This window comes from Carassius auratus, unplaced genomic scaffold, assembly GCF_003368295.1.
Source record: "Carassius auratus strain Wakin unplaced genomic scaffold, ASM336829v1 scaf_tig00215416, whole genome shotgun sequence".
Lineage (NCBI taxonomy): Eukaryota > Metazoa > Chordata > Actinopteri > Cypriniformes > Cyprinidae > Carassius > Carassius auratus.
The window spans coordinates 668,175-689,663 of NW_020528079.1; the positions used below are offsets into that span (position 1 = coordinate 668,175).

At 35.3% G+C, this 21,489-nt stretch overlaps 1 protein-coding gene across 5 annotated transcripts; it reads right to left on the reverse strand.

The window, feature by feature from the left end:
* Positions 1-1,016: 1,016 nt before the first annotated feature.
* Positions 1,017-21,283, reverse strand: LOC113094765 (3-hydroxyacyl-CoA dehydrogenase type-2-like). 5 transcript variants are annotated; one of them, XM_026260422.1, is made up of 6 exons: positions 20,854-21,283; positions 20,284-20,448; positions 19,986-20,150; positions 19,635-19,763; positions 19,086-19,194; positions 1,017-1,581 (listed from the first exon to the last, which is right to left on the reverse strand). In XM_026260422.1, the coding sequence occupies exons 1-6, from the start codon at positions 20,875-20,877 to the stop codon at positions 1,415-1,417; spliced, it is 759 nt and encodes a 252-aa protein (XP_026116207.1). In that variant the 5' UTR covers positions 20,878-21,283; the 3' UTR covers positions 1,017-1,414. The 5 variants fall into 5 exon arrangements, with proteins under 5 accessions (XP_026116207.1, XP_026116210.1, XP_026116208.1 ...); XM_026260425.1 differs by lacking the exon at positions 1,017-1,581 and adding an exon at positions 2,509-3,388 and having other exon boundaries at positions 20,854-21,222; XM_026260423.1 differs by lacking the exon at positions 1,017-1,581 and adding an exon at positions 5,637-6,328 and having other exon boundaries at positions 20,854-21,240.
* Between the last annotated feature and the right edge of the window lie 206 nt (positions 21,284-21,489).

Below are 21,489 nucleotides of genomic sequence, written 5' to 3' on the forward strand. Positions count from 1 at the left end.
ACCACAGTAGACCCTCAGCTTAGTTGAGGAGAGATTGCAAGTGTGAGCACATGCTTTACATTAATAAGCATTGCACTTTGTCCTTTGCTGGTGTTCCCACAGGCAATGAATAAAAATATGGTTGCACAGAAGAAATAGAGCGCAATGAATCCTACTCAGTCGGGTCAATGACAAATAGGAGGGGCCATGATAAAGAAACTTAAAAAAATACCGTACAAATTTACTCTTTGTATTCAATTTGTTTTGAAAAAAAAAAAAATTCAAGAAAGGTAAAAATCTAGTGGCGTACCCATCAGATAAAAGTATAATGTATATTGTTTTTAACTTTATTTGCAAGTGTATGTTCTAATCAAAATATTTTTCAGTGTAAAACATATTTTATATTCCACATGACATTTTACAATCTGAACACAATTTTTTATAAAAACAAGCTTAAATTAAATGATATTTTAAGAGACTTATTGACTTTGATTATAATTGTAAATATTTTATAGTTTTATGTTGCTAATTGTTTTTCCATAAATTAATAAGCAGATCTATTTGTAAAAACCCTTCAAAGTTTGGGCTCTTTAAAGACAAATATTATTTTAATTAGCAAGGATCCATTATATGAATGAAGTGACAGTAAAAACAATTATAATGTTACCAAAGGTTTCTGTTTCAAATAAATGCTGTTCTTTTATTCTGTTCATCAAAGCATCCTGAAATTTTTTTTAATAATGGTATGGTTTACACAAAAATATTAAGCTGCATTTAATAGTTGCTGTCTTCATCCTTGATAATAAATCACAATGCTGAGGATCAGAAATTTGAGCATTACAATTATTTCTGAAAAGTCATGTGACACTGAAGACTGGAGTAATGGCTGCTGAAAACTTAGCTTGGCCATTAAATAAATGAATTACTTTTTTAAATGTATTAAGATCAGAACAGTTATTTTAATTTTTAATAATAATTGATTCATTTTTGATCATATAAATAAGACTAATTTGATTTTTTTTTTTTTTATCCTGCCAAACATTTGCTCTGTAGTATATATACATAAAAATCCATTTTGGTTCAGAAATAAGGACATGTTCATCATAGTAAAGGGATATTCAAGTTATGAATTAACAATTATGACTAAACAAATAAAGGCTCTATGTCATTGACCCAATCACAGTGCTGAGGGTAAATCAGCAGGATCTCACATCTGCTCCACCTCTTGTCCAATCATGCCTTAGAGTCAAAATTTATCTCATCCTGTCCTGTTACAAAAAGAGTTTTCCAGTTCATATCACGTTACACTGCATTGCTTCATCCTTGCCACTGAGTCTCTCGATTGCTGTCATCTTTGACTGGCCCAGATAATGTGCTTTAACGCACGGTCCACAATGGATACCCTTATTTCAAAGCATTTGAATGCACAGAGCACTTATTTACTTGGAATTAATGGACCTAGGTGCTCCATTTCCAGCTGAAAGACAGAAGCAGGCAGATGGAATGGAATATGACTGTAGAGGTTCTGTCCAGAATGCTGATGAACATCTCCAGAGAGTACATCTGCTCCAGTTTCTAGCCTTCGCTCCACACTTATGGAACCTTAAATCAGACGTCCAATCAGTCATTTTCTCGTGGAATATCACTTTTTGTGGAAATCATACTGTATGTTTATGAATAATTCTCTATGTAATGTTATTCAGGTGCAGAAATAGAGTGAGTAGATAAGGACGTTTCTCATGTCACATTGAGGAAAGCTTTAAGAACAATATTTGTTTCACCATGTGGTGTCCTTTGAGGCTTGGACTCGCATCTAAAGGGTTTTGAGAGGCCTGTGAAAGTGTAAGCGTGTAAGAGGTCTAAGTGACATTTTAAGATCACATGGAGTGGACTCGGACACTCTGACACTGTTTGGCATAGATGTTTCCATGATGTTATCAGACTGGAAGTGATGCTTGCCCTGAGATTGAAATTGAGTCTTTGTTATTCATGCTAAGGGATTTTTTAAACCTCTGAATGAAAGTGCATTTAAGATGTTCAATAATAATAGAATGCACTCGGGAAAATGATTGTGTGCAGAAGTAAAAACAGCAGACAAAATGTGGTACTTTATAGTGAATAGATTTGAACTTGAATATATTAAACTTACACTACATTAGTATTCAATTCAAGTACTGTATGTAGAAATGAAAGTTCTTTTTTTCTTTCTGCATTGTTATTGTAGATATTTTTTGTCAAGTTTAGAGGTTTGTTTTCTGCTATTTATTTTTTACATTTATTCCTGTAATGGCAAAGCTGAATTAGCAGTCATTACTCATGTCATATCCTTCAGAAATCATTCGATTTGCTGCTCAAGAAACAATTCTTACTATTATCAATGTTGAAACCCACTGTGCTGCTTAATACTTTTGTGGAAACCATGATAATTTTTCCCCTCAGGATTTTTAGATTAATTTATTTGGGATAGATTTTTTTTTTTTTTTTGTAACATTATAAATGTCTTCATTGTTACTTACAATCAGTTTAATGCATCCTCGCTGAATAATAGTATTAATTTCTTTAAAAACAAATCTTACCTTGTAAATGGTTTTAAATGGTATTGTATTTTAAGTTCATGTTGTATCATAGTTTAAACAAAATGATTTTATGCATTTATGCATTTGAACAGTGTGTTAAAGGAACTCGTATCTTGTACAACAGTTCAATGTTTTTATATCGTTATTTTAAATGCCACTGTTTCACAATGCAATTTCAATTTATTACATTTTAATGTATTGTCATTGAAATATGCTTAAACGTTTTTCCTGGTTTTTACTCGAATTTTACTTGTAATTTAATTCAGTTTTTTATGTCTGAGGAACTTACATTGCTTTAAACTCAGTGGTGAGTGTTGTATCAACAGCTTTACCTTGTCAGCGCTGCATAAACTTGCGGATACCTGATTAATTCAGATACATCTCTTTCTGTGGCAGTGGCACAATGGCATTCTAAGTGTAAATGTCAAGGTGCTGCAGAATAAAGCTTCAGCCCATTTCTTTCACAAGACTGGTTGAACTGGCTGAGTTCTTTGCGTGGTGTCTGAGGCTTTCATTCCTGACACAAAGCACCTAGCTAGAGCAGACGGCACATTTCTTTCTCACATCGGCTAGGTTCTCTAATAACATATGTGTAATGGCTGAAATCGTCTCTGTATTTATTCATGTTAAAGGATCAATGGTGGACAAATTAGATTGGGGAGTTTGTATCTCATCACTGATCGAAGTTGACCTATCCCTGGTTTTCCTTGTCTAAAACAGATGTATTGGTGTGATTGTGTCTTGTGGAATGAGGGTGAAGGACATTAGCATGGAAAGAGCAGAGGCACACGGTGATGGACGGATCTTGCACTGGGCCTGTCAGTGGAACATGCCTGCAGGGACAAGCAAATTCAGAATAGCAGACTCTCTTTTAACACACACCAATTTACCAACTCCATTTTGGGGGGAAGAGGTGTCATTCTCCTAACACAAACTACAGAGTGGCAAAGATAAGACCAGAGAAGATAACTGTTTTAGGAGGGCTTATTGCATCTGGCAATTCAGAGAATTATTTCTAAACACATTATAAATGTGTTGCTGAAAACACTTTACAAAGGCTATAAACTATGTACGGAATTGTGGAGTTAGATGGTTAAACAGTTTTTCACCATTTCGAAAACCAGTTTTTCACCAGTCCAGAAACCATGTCTCAGTCCCCTAAACCTATAATAACTAGAATCAGTGGTTCGCCAGCGAGTTACTGTCATTACCGTTAATTACTACAGCCTACAATTTGCTAGCTATAGCTATGTTTTCGTCACGTAAATGCATATTACCAGACATGTAAGCCAGTGTAAATCCAGTTAAGCTGCTAGAAGGAGCATTCATTCAGGCTGTAGCAGTATTTGGTGAAAACTTTTGAACACGATGAAGATGGCCAAATTTTTCTTATTTTGTTGAAATATAATTTTTTTTATGCAAAGATGCTGGAAAACTGAAGAATCTGCAGGACCTTAAAGATTTTTCTGAAGAACGCTGCTCAGTTTAACTGTTCAGAACAAACAAGGGACTCATACACAACCATCACAAAACAGAAAGACAGTCGTGGATCATCAGGAAACAGAACACAGTACTAAGAACCAAGGGTTCCCAAACTTTTGAGGGGGTTATTTTAATAATTTCAGCAACTTTTTTCTTGTGGACTAAATGTTAATATCTTTTATGTAAACTATCCTACTCAGGACAGTACTAAATAAAAAAATAACATGCATTTAGTATGATCTCTCTTATTTTTTGAAAATTACTCGCATTTTCACAGATTCTGCAAGGGGTGCCCAAACTTTCGATCCCCACTGTATATTAAAAATAGAAAATCGTTATTTTACATTTTTATATTTTACTGTTTTTGCTGTTTTTATCAAATTAATGTAGACTTGTTTATTTATTTATAAGAGACCTCTTTCAAAAAAAATAAAAAATTTTGGCTGCCAATGTAAATCTGACCAAACTTAAAGAAAACATTTTGACATCATGTGACTCTTGAACAAGGATCTAATGAGTATTTTCTCCTAGATCTTGTTTTCATAGTCTAAAATGTTTTCGATTTGGAGGGTTTTACAGTCCTAAAAGAGTGTGCCATTTTTTCATCTTGTGTTATGTTTTTCAGCTTACATTCCTTCTTCTCTTATGTGAGTAACACAAAATTGGTGGATATGAGCCCTGAAATTGCATTCTCTGCCTGTGATGAAAGGAGATTGCTTGCCTAGCATGCCAGTTGAGGAAAACCAGCTTGCACAACAAACGCAGTTGCCAGGGGAACATTTTTCATCCTCAACTAGGGTTGCGTGAGTCAGGTTTATTACTTTTGGGAAACAGCGTCCTGCCTTTATCTTCCTGAAAAGACTCATAATTATTGCCCTGTAAATTTACGGTACATTGCTGGAGAAGGCAGAGCGCCGAGAGGCTGCCGTACCCCTGCCCCGTAATGCCCCGTTGATAGATACGTGCCATCATCATTCAGTTGATAAGTCTGCAATTTTTCATAGGAACTGTTCAGCAGAGGTCTTTTGAGAGACGTTTCCCTCTTTTGTTCTTGGTGTGCGAGTGTGAGTGTGTGTTTGAGTAATGAGTGAGAGCAATTCAGCCTTCAAGATCAAACTGAGAGCTGTGTTACTTACTAGAGGTATTCTGAAAGGTCCATTAAACCCTTTGGATGGATCTGATTCATTTATTTATTTATTTTAGAATATTATTTGTATTTAATATTGTATTGTCAATATTTAAACTAAATATTTTAATGACTAACCATTAATTATCCAAGTCTGCTGCTACAGTACATTATGCTGTGTATAAATTTCCCACGTTAAAATGGATAAGATTATTCTAACTTTGTGACTTTTAAAGGTCATTTATATGTTGTTTTTAAATTTTAAAATACTTTATATTATTCTAGCTTAATATTTATTGTCATATATAAGGTGTATTGTCATATATTGTCATATTAGACTGCTGTATTGTGGGTTTGGGGAAAACTATTTGAAAACTGTTGATATTATTAAGTCATTTTCTTGTTTATTTTATCAAGTCAAGTCACTTTTATTTATATAGCTTATTATTGCATACGATACAGAATGTTTCACAGTAGCATGACAGCAATAAAAAGAAAAATAACAGATTTGATGATGCAAATATAAGACAAATTAAAATTCAAGTGTCATTATTCAGCTCAAGTTAGTTCAGTATTGATTCAGTATAGTTCAGTAACCAAAGTTCATTTAAGCCATAAACAGCTTCCCAGAAGACATAATACCATTGCTATTTAGCTTGAGTCAGTTCAAAGGTATAAAATATATTTATGTATTTTTTCTTTATATTTACTTCTGCTGAATTACACTAATTGCACAGAAATCACACATTTTAGCCTTATTTAATTGTGGTTCTTCATTTAGAGACACGTTTTATACATAAAATGCATTGCCTATTAATATTTTAGAAATAATTAATATTAAGTGTGTTTGAATGGGAAATGTTTACAGTAAATATAGTTGGAAATCTCATCAGGTAAGCAGACAGAAACACAAATATTTAAAATGTGCACATATGACCATAGCACTCTTGCGGTACACGTTACATCAATACATGTTAACTCATGTCAACCAGTTTCACAGGTAAACATGATTTCTTTGAGTGTCTTTGAGGAAGTAATACCAGCATCTGTAGAGATCTATTCACACAGAGCTGAATACAGCAAAATATTTGTTGCGTGAGTTGTTAAGCTGCTTCTGGCACTACAGCATCACTTCGGTTGGTTCCCACTGGTAGCAACTTAACACCTCAAGTAAAAAAAAAAAAAAAAATTACTGAACAATTCCTGAGCTTAACTCTGAGCTTCACATTCTCTTTAACACTCTTGCTTGCAAGGTGTCATTAGTGTCATTATTGTAAATATGTTTCCTGTTCATTTATAGACACTGAGGGATGAGTGTAAATTACTGTACAGTATGTGGGAAATCTGCAGCACAGCGTGGTACATTGTCACTGTTCAAAAGATTTAGGTTAGTAAAAAAAAATTAGGAAGGGAATGGATACTTTTTTTCAGCCATTCATTGATTTTAATCAAAAGTAACAGTAAAGACATAATCTTACAATTTCAAATAAATGCTGTTCTTTTTAACTTCTTCAAAGAATACTGAAAAAATTTATTATAATCCACTGAAACGCCACTCTCTGGGGAACGTGCATATGACAGTTAGCGGATGCTGTGAATTATAGTTTATAAAGTTTTACATTTGGATATTTTTCTTACACAAACACATCATTTTGCTTCAGAAGGCCTTTATTGACCCTCAGTTTGGAGCACTTTTTATGATGGACGGATGCACTCTTTTTAGGCTTCAAAATCTACACCCCCAATCACTGCCATATGACATTTTTAAATATAACTCACTTTGCCTTTATCTGAAAAAAAGAAAATACGTAAACACCAAGGATGGCTTGAGGGTGACTAAATCTGGGTCATTTTAATTTTTTGGGTGATTCATCCCTTTAAGCAGTAAAACTGTTTCAACATTTATAATAAGAAGAAATTTTTCTTGAGCCACAAATCAGCGTATTAGAAACATTTTTTAAGGAACATGTGACACTGAAGACTGGACGAGTGCTGAAAATGCAGCATTTACATCACAGGAATAAATTAAATTTAATATTAAAATTGAAAGCAGTTCAATATTTTACAATATTACTGTTTAACTGTATTTTGATTAATTAATGCAGCATTGGTGAGCATGAGAATTTCAAAAACATAACAATTTTACCAACCCTCAAACTACTGAACTGTAATTTATGTTGAATAATGAATATTCCTTTAAGTACTCTGCTAAAAGGCACAACAGTGAGCAGGACATTGGGTCATCTACTCTAAACCGAACCTGAAAACTTAATCATCTTAAATATAAGATTGGCATTTTCAAACTATGTGAGACTTGTTTTTTGCTTTGAAGGACTACCACAGAAACTCAAAATGGCATGAAGTACATTGAAGGATGACTGATCTATGAAAATTTTACTGAACTGTGGTTGCAGCCACAGCAGACTAGAGTTTTCTTCTACATAAATTGAGCCCTCTATGAGTGATACAGTCAAGAAACAGCTACCTCATGGCAGGAGTTTTCAAAGTAAAAATATTAAAAACAGCAAGATAATGACCTCTCCGAACTGTACTTTGTTTAAGACCATCACAATTACATTAGCGCTGAATATAAAAATGGGAGCCCTTTATCTTTAATTATCCCTTTAGTTGAGTGGATCATTCCACCAGCCAGATTGTTCAGGACTCGATTAGGATCTCGGCCAAGACATTAGCTGCAAACATGGACCTGTTACACCCGGAGACCTGGGCTCATTATCTCATAACTGCATCCAAGTTCCTTTTTTTACATTGTTTTACAAAACCAAGGGCATGTTTTTCATCATTTAGACGTCATTAAATTCACTTCTGTCCAGCTTCTTGTGAACCTGCCTTTCAAAGAGTGTGAGAGGACAGGCATTCATTTCATAGTTCAGTGCTCGGTGAGGGGCGATGGCTCTCCGGATGCCTCTGTCTGTCTTCATTCAGTGTTATGAATTCAGAGCAGTCCTGTAACATGGTCTAATGTTCTATTCATACTCTTAAATGCAGGTCCACGCAGCCTCATCATCTCAAAGCCAGTGATGACACAACCCGGATGACATGCACTGTTGCTTAGGTGAGTTTTTCTATTAAAGAGAGTGTCCATGAAGTCCATACATTGAATAATGAAGGAGAAGGGACCTGAAATATCATCCGTCTAACTACATCATTCACATCACACAGTACTGGTTGCAAATTTGACGTACAAACTTTGCCCTATATTGGCTACCTATGATCCCATTAGAAACAATGCAACATTGAATGATAAATGAGGTAATTTCAGACTGTGTATGGTATCCTACAAGAAGAGCCAATTTGACAAAGAAGATGGGAGATAGGAGAGCAAATCTGTCCCCTCTCATCAAAATGATTCATTCACTGAAGAACACTTGAAATGTGTAACAATCATCCTGTTTCCACAGAGCCGGCTGTTCAGTTCAGGGACGAGGTCAGATATGTTTAAGTAGGTGGGCCTACATAAAACTGGGTGGGCAAAGTGTAGCATATGAAAACTGCTAATCAAATTGCTAACACAGAAAATACAGCACAAAGATTCAATACGCAATATTACTAAAGTATTGTTTAAATTCATTTTAATTTCAACATTTACTAATACATTATTAAAATTAAAAGTTTTATCTGTTAACCGTACCAGAGCTAACGAAAAGTTTAATTGTTGTATTAGTCAACAAAGATTAATTAATACTGCCCCAAATGTATTTCTCATTGTTAATGTTAGTTAAGCATTGCCAAATATTAACATAAGTTTACTGTATGTAAAGCATTACCTGGAGCTTCATAGATGATCTCATAATCAAGTATCTCAGTTCGCATTTAAAGTAGAGTAAATATCGAGGACTGCAGAAATCAGCGCAGATGCAAATATGCACTTGGTTGTGAAGAAGAGTATCAAGCACAATGTTTACTTTTTTCTTTCCACAAAGAACGCACCTATTTAGCGGATCAAACACTGTAACGTTACCTATGGTAATATGGTTTAAACACGTTTGGCTCAGAAGTTTGTAATCTATAAATCCATCACACGCTGGTCTGGTTTCATTTGGCTGTCTGGATTCAGCTAAGACTTACAGTTTATTTGGGAAATCCAATATATACTTTTTAAATTCTGAATGAGGTTTGGTTCGCTATTTTCAAATTCAACTTTCAAATTTAACACTATTTTCAAACACTCGCGTCCTTAAGTCATTAACATAATTGTGGGTGGGACTAACATAAACTGACCAATCATTGTTTTGACAAGCACCAATCCACCTTTTTCCTGACGTAAAAAAATTTGTAAATTCTATGGGTCTAGCTTCCGGTCTCATTTGCGTCCAGCTATTTTTAGCTGTATAAAACAGTTTGTTTTGCTGCTTGATATTGACAATATATGCGTCCTATCATATTATTTTAATCTGTTATCTTAATTAAGAACATACTTGTTTGTACTGCAAACAGTTTTACTGTTTACTGCATGTTGTTATTCTTTTCGTTATTTCCCTATAGCAACTAATGAAATGGAAACGTCTCACCCATAGGCTTACTTCCACGTTGAGGAAAAAGGAGGATGGAAAATTAATAAACTGCCTGTAAATGACCATGAAAACTCACGTTAAATATATTTTAAAGCACATATATAAAGTTATATTGAAACTATACATTTATAATTATTATCTTTTGATAAGTAACTTACATCTGGAAAATTACCAGCTTCTCACTGAGTGGGCCACAGCTGAAAAATGGGTGGGACATTGCCCACCAGAAGCTTCCCCACTGGTTCAGTTTTGTGTAACTTATTGAATAGTTCCAATTTCAGAAATAGGTTTCATGTAGAAGAACATCTTTTTTTGTAATCAAAATGTTTTGAGGGCAAATGCATATTAAAATTACAGAAGACCTCAAATTCATGTTATTGCCCTCTATTTACTCTAACATACTGTATTATTATTTCGGTTTTAATGTGACAGAGGAAATGCAAAAGTAGTACCTTGAATGACACTTTTGTAATGGCAAATGATACCTTGTATCTTGAATTGAATTGTTACCTTGAATTGTAAAAAGTACTTGCACTTTGCAACGGTGTACAGTAACACAATTTACGATATAATACTGTATTGCAAGTTCTAGTGTATTACTAGCTTTTAAAAAAAAGCAGAATTCATTTTGTTTGGTTAAACTATTTCAAACATGTAACTTAAAAGATGATATATAAACAAATAAAAATCTACAGGTTAACCAAATGCTTTGTTAATTAACCATTAAGATAATTTGGATTCAGTGATGGTCAAATTAAAATAAAAGAAACTTTAAAGTTCCAAAATAATGAAAGTAGTGAGAGATTCCATATTGTGATTTACATTTAAGTAAAACTAAATATCAGAAACTATTTTTAAAAGTAGGGAGGAGACTTAGTTTTATGTGTCAGTTATTATTTGGATGCCCACATTTATTTACATGCTGCAAATAATAACTCCCAGTGTTCTCCCAGCAGTTGTTTCAGGACAGTTGTAGTAAGCCTACATGTGTGTTTGTGTCTCTCATGTTAGCCTTAAGTATACTGATGGCTGTTTTGAGGCTTACTGGCGTGTCCTGTATCAGATTCATCTGACTCAGACTCTTTTGCATAGTTCAGCTTCTGGTTGAATAGATTTCAATATATTAAACTTGATTGGACACACAAGTGTTATAAACTAGAGCAAAAGTGTTTTATATTCAGCTGCAGGTTTTCGTGCCGATCTCTAAGGTGATCATCAATGCCATTCAATATTATTATGAGTTTTGTTTCAGTTGACATGTGTGAAAAGATGTATAAAAGCAGTTTAATAGAAAAGATGTGGCAGACAGAGTGATGCACAGATAATTTAATGGTTCTCTGCGGGCAGTTCAGGTGCAAACACTAAAGAGTACAAATTTGCTGAAATGTGATTCAAGATCACCCTCCATTCACAGATGAGTAACTAATTAATCAGCGATGTGTCTTTGATATGAATCATGTAGACAGGTTTGAAAAATCCCCATATAAACTGTGCTTCAGTTATGATATTAGTCTCTGCATAATTTACCCTGAACTTTGGTAAGGGGGGTTTGGTATGCCAGAGTGGCGTTGTATAACAGACCAGCCGTAATGCATTTAATAGCTACTCTTACAGCCTGAGTTTCTTGCTCTCAAGGGGAAGTTTGAGAGAACAGCACCCTGCTGAAGGAATGGAAAGCGACTGAGTTTGACTCTCCTTTGGGCTCTCTACATGAAACTGCTTTGCTGATGAAGTCTCGCGGACTACATCCCAGACTATCACGATGCTTGCGTACTGTGGTAATGATGTCTTTGAAATACTAAGCAACTGGAGTCAGGCTGCCATGAATGGATAAAGACAGTTCGTGCTCCATGGCACTGATTCACAGCTGGGGATGACTATTTGTAAGCTCTATGAATTGGCTCAAAAAAAAAAAAAGAGTAAAAAACTTTAGCAGTTTCTGAAATTAATGCAGTTTTCACTTTTACTGCAAGCTAGCAACACACATTTAGACATGTTATGCTGATATGTTCTTGTTATTTTCAGAGTTCATTTTCCAGATGCATGGTAATTAAATGGACAAGGTAATTATTTTGCAGATGGAGACTCATACTGATTTTTTATGTGTAAAAGGCCTTCGGAGGTGCAACATATAAGCATGCAACATCATCCTGTAGATCAAACAGTCCACTATGCTGCAATGTCAATGTCATGGGATTGATTTACAAGGAAGATGAGTACTACATATCATGAATGCAGCAAAAATCACTTTAGATAAGTCTTTCAAATCCATAAATGTAATCTAGAGTCATATCAAAAGAGCATATATGTTCAACAAAGATGCTTTATGTAAATAGAGTGATGGACATTTTCGAAACACTGCTTCATGTAGCTTTAAAAGCTTTATGAATCTTTTGGTTTGAATCAGTGTTCAAACATGGCCAAGTCATGTGTTTTTATGCAAACTAGGCTTCTGTGCTTTTGTGTTACTGTTTTTTCTATGTCTTTTTTTTTTTTGCTTCTGTCTCTCTCTTTTCCCCACTTTCTTTCAAAGCCAAAAGTGAATTGCGTCTGAAGCTGGCATCTCTCTCCCAGTGGACCTGTCACTGGTGTAGCTGCCAGTCCACCATGTTAAAGTTAGCATGAAATGGAAATTGCAGTAGTCTTTTCTTCCCTATATTGATGTATATCTGAGTGAAATGGCTTCTCAAACGAGGGAGTGACTTGATTTGTCAATTAGGAATTGATTGTTTGGATCATTTGCTAATTGCTGCAATCTCATATAAGTGACAAGTTGCTGGAAGAGAAGAATTATTGTCCCGCCATCTCATCGGTGCATACGTCATCAGGGATGAGATGTTGTGTGAAGGAAAGGGGAAGTTAATGTTTATTAAAGATTATAAGGGCATTTGGATTAAAAAAATAATAATTACACAGATAAATTGTTTAAAAAAAAAAACATTGCAGATACCTTAAAAAATATATTATTAATAAATAATAAATTATTATTTATAATAAACACTGCAGTAATCAATAAAAAAGAATAATGTACAAGGATAAGGCATTTATAATAAACTGCAATATTTCACAAAAAAATTATGTACACTAATCATTTATAATAATTACAGTGATATTTGATTAAAAAAATAATGATGTGCATGAATAAATGATTTATAAAAAAAACACTTACAATAGTCTATAACGAAAAGAAAACTTTTTATTGTGATTTCATGGTGACTTTAATAGATATTTGAGCCATTCACAGATCAGGTATAAAAATAATGATGTACATGGATAAATCATTTTCAATGAACTACAATATTCCATAAAAAATCTGAATTGTTCATTTTGATTTAACGGTGACTTTGAAGGATTAGTTCTTCCAAACATTAAGAAAATGTAGCCCCCCTCAGGCCAGCCAAGATGTAGATAAGTTTCTTTATTTGAGCAGTTTTGGAGAAATATACCAATAAATTGCTCACCAGTGTATTCTCTGCATTGAATGGGTGCCGTCAGAATGAGAGTCCAAACAGCTGTTAAAAACATCACAATAATCCACAAGTTATCCACATCACTCCAGTCCATCAAATAATGCATTGTGAAGTTAAAAGCTTGGAAGTGGAACCAATCCATCATTAAGGTGTTTTAACTTTAAAAACGTCGCTTCTTGGTCCATAATCCATAAAAACGCTTCCTCCAGTGAAAAAAAATAAATAAATCCATTCTCTGTTGTCCTCTTACTTCATATTTGTAAAGAACTGTTTTGAACTGGAGCAATGTTATGGATGAAGGACTAGTATTTTAGCACGGAATCAACGGTTGGACTCTCATTCTGACGGCACCCATTCACTGCAGAGTAAGTGAAGTAATGCTACGAAGTATTTCCAAATCTGAAGAGACAAACTCATCTGCATCATGGATGGCTCGAGGATGAATACATTTTCAGCAAATATTCATTTTGAGGTGAACTATTCCATTGATAGAAATTTGAGCTTCACACAAATCAGAAAAGATCCTCCACATGAGAAAATAAGAAGTGAAATTAATTAATGTTCTCACTCAGTTTGAAATGCTTTTGCAATTGCAGTGACCTGATAACACTATTTCTATGATTTCATCCACATTGTGGCGTCTGAAAGTAGGTTGTAATGAAATTACACCCACCATGGCACAGTTGTGACGGGGATCCCATTAGAGATCATTCCGCCATGTTCAGGAGAATCATACTTCAGATTCAAAGCTTTTTCCACAGCGGGATTGTGAGGATGTCAGTCTCTGACCCTCGTGAGAGGCTGTTACTGTGTTCTGATTAAATCAGATAACCTCTATCAGCTTTATGGTCATGCTACAATGAAGCGCTGGATGAGGTCAGAAGTCAGTGTGTGTTGCTAAAGGAGTGATGGATCTTCATCACACTCTCAAAGCTATGATTACAGGCTGTTTCAAAGGCCATCCAGAAAACTACTGTACATACTCACTAGCCTCTCAGGAACACAACTGGCTCTTAATGGTGCACTGTATGCCCAGTAAATATCAAATGAATCCCATTGCTGGCAACATACTGTATATATACAGAGTGGTAAAGCCACCTGAGGTGATTCTTCATCTGGCCCGTGTATGTTTGTTATCGACATCCAAGTTTACAAAAGGCTGTATAGAACATGCGTGTCATAACAGACATGATTAATAGCTTTATTTGAGCATACGCTTTTAAAGACTGAATGTGGTGGGAATATCTGTTCTGCCGAGGCCTGCCTGTGTTGATTTGTTTTCTCTAGCATGGGCAGCATTAGTGGATTCCCTCCTCTTTTCTCGAACCCTCAAGTGGGCACAAATACACATACAGATACAGGATTACTGTCCCTCAGCACAAAGACTGCTACTGTAGCCTGCGCTCCACTGATAAAACCAACACAATGCCTCTAATAGGTCCCAGAAAGACACCATATCCAATGTTTCAGACAAACGTATTTGTTTTCATGAAGGATAAGACGTAAATGAGCAGTGTCAGGCTGGGTTACGGTATTGTTGGATGTGAAAGGTATTGTAAATGTGGGATTGAGTGATAATGCTCATATTCAAACCAGCCAATGGTCCTACACATGTGATATCATTTGGGACTCTTTAGATTTAATGACTGGGAATCATCCTTACACTGTTTTTTTAGTCTGTGCAGGTGTCCCTTGAAGATTTGTTGGGTGTTTTTCTTCAGTTTCCCTGAAGTTTTGTTTGTTATTCTTGCTTTTGGAGGCGGGATCCTGTTGTCCTAGCGTTCTCACAGCAGTATTCTCTGGAGATTAAGGATTGAGCGTCTCAGTGGGACGTCGCTGTGCTGTTTAATTACAAACACCCAATTCTGAAAGCTGTTTTCTAATGACTCTCCAAGTATAATACTTCTGTCACATTTTTTATTATCCTAAAAATAAGCTTAATTTTCTCCATGCAGTATATATACATTATCATACAATACAGAAGTTTCTTACAGCCACAAAGGCCTTACAAAAATACAGTAAAATAGTAGTATTGTGAAATATAATTTAAAATAACAGCTTTCTATTGTAATACATTTTAAAATGTAATTTATTCCTGTGATCCGATGCTGAAGTTTCAGCATTGTTACTCCAGTCTTCAGTGTCACATAATACTTCAAAAATCATTCTGATCATTTTCTGGTCAATGAACATTTCTTTTTATTATTATCAATGTTTAAAACTGTAAAAATTCTAATCATTTTCAGGATTTTTTATTATTGTAATTTTTTTATATATATAGAAAGGTTTAAAAGCATGTATTTGATATATATATATATATATATATATATATATATATATTATATATATATATATTTTTTTTTTTACCATCATACATTATAAGTGTCATTACTGTCACTTTTCATCTATGTAATGAATCCTTGCTTAATGATAGTAATTTCTTAAAAGAAAGAAAAATCTTACCGACTCGAGTTGTAGTGTTTATATACTGCATGAAGAAAATGAAGATTTTTGGGCTTATTTTTAGTGTTAATTTCCCTCCAAATTCCCATTACCGTAATACAAAAAGAAAAAAAAAAATCTCATTCACAGTATTATATTCATTCTCATACTGTCATTTGGAAATAACAATTAAGTTTTTGAATTATAAATTACTAAATTTAAATAATCAATTACAATTGTGTAAAAAAATGGGCTAAATTAAATCAATTGTTGTTCAGGTTCACCGATCTGCAGACGATTTCACTACTAATCTCATTGATATATCTGAAGACGTGCAAGTTTATGTTTTATTGAAGAAAAGAGGTCGGTCTGGTAGATCCAGATAAATGACAACCAGCTCGAATTCTCTCCTCCTTATTTCTGCATCTGTCCAAAAGAGTCCTAGTCTATATCCTTTGTTTTCTTTAGACCACTTCAAGAAGCAAACAGCAGGCTAGACATGACTTCTTGGGGATATACACAGATAAAATCAACATGTCTTTTCTATATCTTGAGGGATTTCCAGAGACGGCTTGTTATCCAAATAATGCGTGTACATGCTGTCGATGCATGTGTTTCTAAATGCTGATCAGGTTGTCGCATGCTTGTGCCGTCTGCCCAAGAGGTTCAGCATAAAGCGGCCTGGTGTTCTGATTACACCCAACTCATATTTACATAGTTGGGGGGGGGTTGTTCCGAGCACATTAATAATGCATTTGGATGACTCAGCCTGTTAGTATGCTCTTGAAACCTCTGGTGATTCTAGACAAAACCTGTAGTTGTTTTTTGGGAACAAGCACCAGGACGTCTCTTCCCTGCACCCCTCAGTCATTAACCATGTCTTCAAAAAGTCTCTGATGTTCGTCCCCTGCGGAAGCCAGTGCTCCATTGTTAATAGTTAAAGTAATTTTCCTGACAGTGCAAAGATCTATGGGATGACAAGACGTGTCCATCAAAGCCGTCCTATCTTATGACCCCCTGATGCATGACATGATGGAGCAGACGTTGGGCAACACATCAGAGTGAAGTGATACAACACAGTGACACTCAATAACCATCAGCCATGAATCAAACCATGTATGGCGAGTTTGATCTAACATCTGTTTCACCTCACACTCCACAAATGCTTGTTTGACCCACATCATATGGTTTGAAACGTAAACCTAGTCAGCTACTCAGAGAGTGCATTACATATAGAAATAGTAGCTAAAATGGAAAAATATAAGAAATAAGAATAATCAAATAAAATAATAATATGGTAAATTGGATTTTGAAATTGTCAGAAAACATGACCATCCTTGCCGTTCCAGAACCAAATGGTAACTGTGAGAACTGTTGACCTCTCTGATGTGTAATCATGTTAACATGGCCTGTGTGGAATTTAGGGTGGACCCTGTGAACAGAAATCAATCAGCTGTGTGTCTAAAGCAGATTTACTAACATCAATCTGGGCACAATTAAATTATGCTCAATCTGTTCAGTAAAGGATTTAGCTGGACTTTTGTGCACAGCTGCCAATATTTCCCACTTTTACTTTTATTTTGACTGATGATGAGTCTTCCATGTTAAGTAGTTGTATATTTAAGCCATAATTTTATAATAATAAAAAAAGATCTAAAATCTAAAGATATAATTATCTAAAATATATGAGCATATATTTAGAATTGTTTTCAACTATCAAAAATGACGTGCAAGTCTTTTAATAATGCTGTTGCAATAAAAATCTTTGACCCTGTCATAGTCACAAAATAGATAATATACAAAGTTATATGAGCCTTCTGTCCTGATTGTCAAAACAAGCTCAATTCTGCCCTCTGTTGGTCCACTTCTTCATGCTACTGAGCTGTTTCAAGTATAGGTCTCTGCAGGAAAGTAATGGGAGTTACCAGATCAGAGTGTTTTTACACCATGATACCTGATTGGTTGATGTAATAGTGACTTTAGGTTTAGGGGTGGGGTTGGGTAAGGGGGATCATTTAAGCCCCTTTCACACTGCCATTCCGGCAAATACAGGGGTAAAGTGTTCCTGTAATTGTTCCCTGGTCGCTAGATTTGGCACTTTCACACTGCCAGTGATGACCCGGTATATGTGCGCGCTTTCACACACAACCCTTGAAGATACCGCAACGACACGTGACATCAGCGCGTGACGTGTAATGTAAGAGTCGACAAAGCTTGGCACGTTATACTTTAACTGAAGCAAGCAAACGATCTCTGCGTCAGCGCGGAAAGTGAGGAACTAACTGATCTCTGCTTCATTACAGTTTGCACATATGTTTTCGTCGCGAACGTTGATCTTCTTTCAAAACAGCCGGTAAAAAAGTCGCGCGATAACGCGCGTCATCACTTCGATACCGAATTAGATCTGGCTTTTGTTCACACAGCGCTCGTTCCGGATCGATTACCGCAATGTTACTATGTCCCCGACCCGGGTTCGATTCGGTAATCAATTCCGGGACGTGGTTGCTTTCACACAGAAGGCGACCAGGCAATGTTACGGGAATATTGCGGGTCCGACGTGCAGTGTGAAAGGGGCTTTAGATTGCATGATTTAGAAACACCCAGCAGTTTGAAAACACCCACATGGTGATAAACACCCACTTTTGCTTTGCAGAGACCTAAGTCTCAGCTGTTGTAAACAAAATGCTTGTAATTTATCTGAAAAAGAGAATTTTAGTACATAAGTACAAAGATAAATAAGGTTCAAGGTTCATTTTATAGTAAAGGGATTTTTTCCTCTCTTTCTTTTTTAACCAATAGAATCTGGCAAAGAAATTGAGAGCAAAAATAACTTTAATTGAGCTTTACCCTTTAAAGGTAATTTATTTATTAAGGCTGTATTTAGTTCACTGCAGTGATCCATGAGCTTATCTACAACAGCGTTCATTAAAACTCATCCTGTTCTGACTTACAGATTTTATTTTACACAAAAAGATGTGGTGGATACAGAGACATTTAGTTTGCATGACTCCTGTAGAACCTTACGAGAGAATCTACATCTTATTCAGCCAGTCTGTTTTATTTAGCATAATTTCACAAATCTGAAGTCAGACAATTCTGTTTTTGCTTTTACAAGGAGTATTTTCAACTGTAAAATTTGGACGTTTCTTTAAAAAAATTTAAATCCAAGCTAGGAGAGAGCACAGGCAAAGCCTTCATATTCGTTTTTATATGAATGATTTCTTTTATTTTGATAATTTATTAGATTTTTTTTCCAGCCTATTTCTGTTGTTTGACATAAAAGATATTTGCATTTTTAAATAGAAATTTCCAAAAACTAAAATTGGGAGTAAATCATATTGTGGATCACATCACATCATGGGCTAAGCGAATCATTATATCCCTATCAAGCGGTGAATTTTGATAAGCAAATAATGACACACAATGATGAGATCATGCGGTTTAGAAACAAAATATGCACCCGAGGGACACTGACCTGGGGCGATGGTGACCACACGGATCCCCATTGGTGCAAGATCCCGAGCAATAGGAAGTGTCATACCCACAATCCCACCTTTAGAGGCAGAGTATGCAGCCTGACCCACCTTAAAAAGACAACAAAATACATGTTACAAAACTTTACAGTGCTGCAGTATAAATCTGTAAGGTTAGCAAAAGAAAGTACAGTGACGGTTAAAAAGTTTGGGGTAAGAAGTGTCTTATTCATGCCAAGCCAAGGCTATTTTATAAAAACATTAATTTTGAGAAATATTATTACAATTTAAAATAACGGATTTCTATTTAAATATATTTTAAAATGTAATTTATTCCTTTAATGCAAAGCTGAATTTTCAGCATCATTACTCCAGTGTTCAGTGTCACATGATCTTACAGAAATCATTCTTATATGCTAATTGCTGCTCAAGAAACATGTATTACTATTATTATTATTATTACTATTATTATTATTATTATTATTGTTATTATCATCATCAGTGAAAAGAAAGTATTAATTTGAAATATTATAAACGTATTGCTCATATACTTGTCCATCATAAGCAGCAACACTGGCTGTGTTGATAATACAGCCTCTGTGTCCATCTGCATCGGGCTCGTTCTTTCCCATCTCCCCTACAGCCAGTCTGATCACATTAAAAGTCCCAGCAATGTTCACCTTTAACAGATCAAATTCAAAAGAACATTATAATTTAGGCAATCATCAGAATTCACTCATCTCAACAGGACTCCTGCTTTAGAGAAATAATAATGATACATTTTACAGCAACCAAAAAAATAAATGCTCCAGTATATTTGAAATAATCATATGCTGTAGAAATATGAAGCAGTGGCATATGAGGTTCAGTTACAGTTAGACTGTAAATGGAGTTAGGCTTACAGTGATAACACGAGTGAAGTCCTCCAGACTGTGAGGAAGGTCCTTCTTAAAGTTGTATGTTTTCACAGCCACAGCTATCCCAGCACAGTTCACCGCCAGGTCCACTTTGCCATACTTCTGCTTGGCCAAATCCACAGCCGATCTTACATCTGACTCCGACGTGACCTGAATTAAAACACAAAAGCCCAATCAGAAGAAAACAAATAGGTCTTATTTTCAAATCAAGCACTGCTTTCTAAAAGAGCTGGAAGAGAAAGTGGAAAATATCAAAGGATCATTAACAAGAAGTGTCACTCACATCAGTAGGTGCAAATGCACATCGGTCTCCGAGAGCAGCAGCCACCTTGTGTCCATCTGAGCTGGGCAGGTCCAGGATCACAGCACTGGCCCCCTGACTGAGGAGCCGCTCCACTGTGGCTCTGCCCAAACCAGAGGCCCCTCCTGTCACCAGACCCACCATACCCTGCCACACAATCAGTCAGGTCACACTGGTTGAAGTATATTATATATCATCATACAACAAACAATTTAGTCATGGTTCAACTAAAATATGCATCAAAAGAATTAAGTTTAAGCTTAAAGCACCGGAGTTTAAGGATATAGAAATAAGATTACTCGCCACTGTTTCTAATGTTTACACGTCTACCAGTCAAACTCATAACTGCACAGAAGTTCCACTGAACTAGTTAACGTTAGCACTGTGGCTACAACTCAAAATATGGCGAGAAAAAGTGTAATACAAACACACAATGACGTCCAGACTAAGGCGAGCTGCAAAGCAATCTTGAAAAAACCGAACTGAAGGACATAATATATTTTTTTTGTTTAAGCCAGAACATTTATATTAATCAATCGATTTCTTGCTCACCTTGACACTTCTGATGTTCGCCATGTTCACACGCTGCAACTGCTTGGGTACCGGTGGTGACGTCACCGCGCGTACGCGCTCTGCCGCCCAATCACAAACACGGACGCGACAACGCCCTTTAAGGCGATTGGCTAGTTCATTTGATTGACAACTTCACAGGACGTCGTGATCATTCAGAATTAGTAGCGTTAATGACCTACAATTAATATTGATCTGGTAAAGGTTTCAAAACATTTTTACATTTGATTATTCAATTTGCGCAGTATATCTTGCCTGAGTTCTATTGCTGAATAGTCTTTACCTCTTTTTTTATTTTGTTTTATATTATTTTAAAATGTAAGACAGTTTTCCCGTTTCTATTTTGCATCTTAAAGATAAAGAACTATGATATATTGTTATTGTGAAATAAAATGATTTCAGAAGGACGGAAAAAAGTCTCGAGACAAAGGCTCATAAAAAACAAACATCCTTGCCCCTGAAGATCTACTAAAGGTTGCCTGAATGCTCACCTTTTGAGAAGATATTTTATCTGAGCTCATTTAATTTAAGAAAATTAAGTAATACATTTAAATAATATGGGGCTAAAAATCTATCAGTGATAAAGTTAATTGAAAGAGGAGACACAAATGAGTCTAT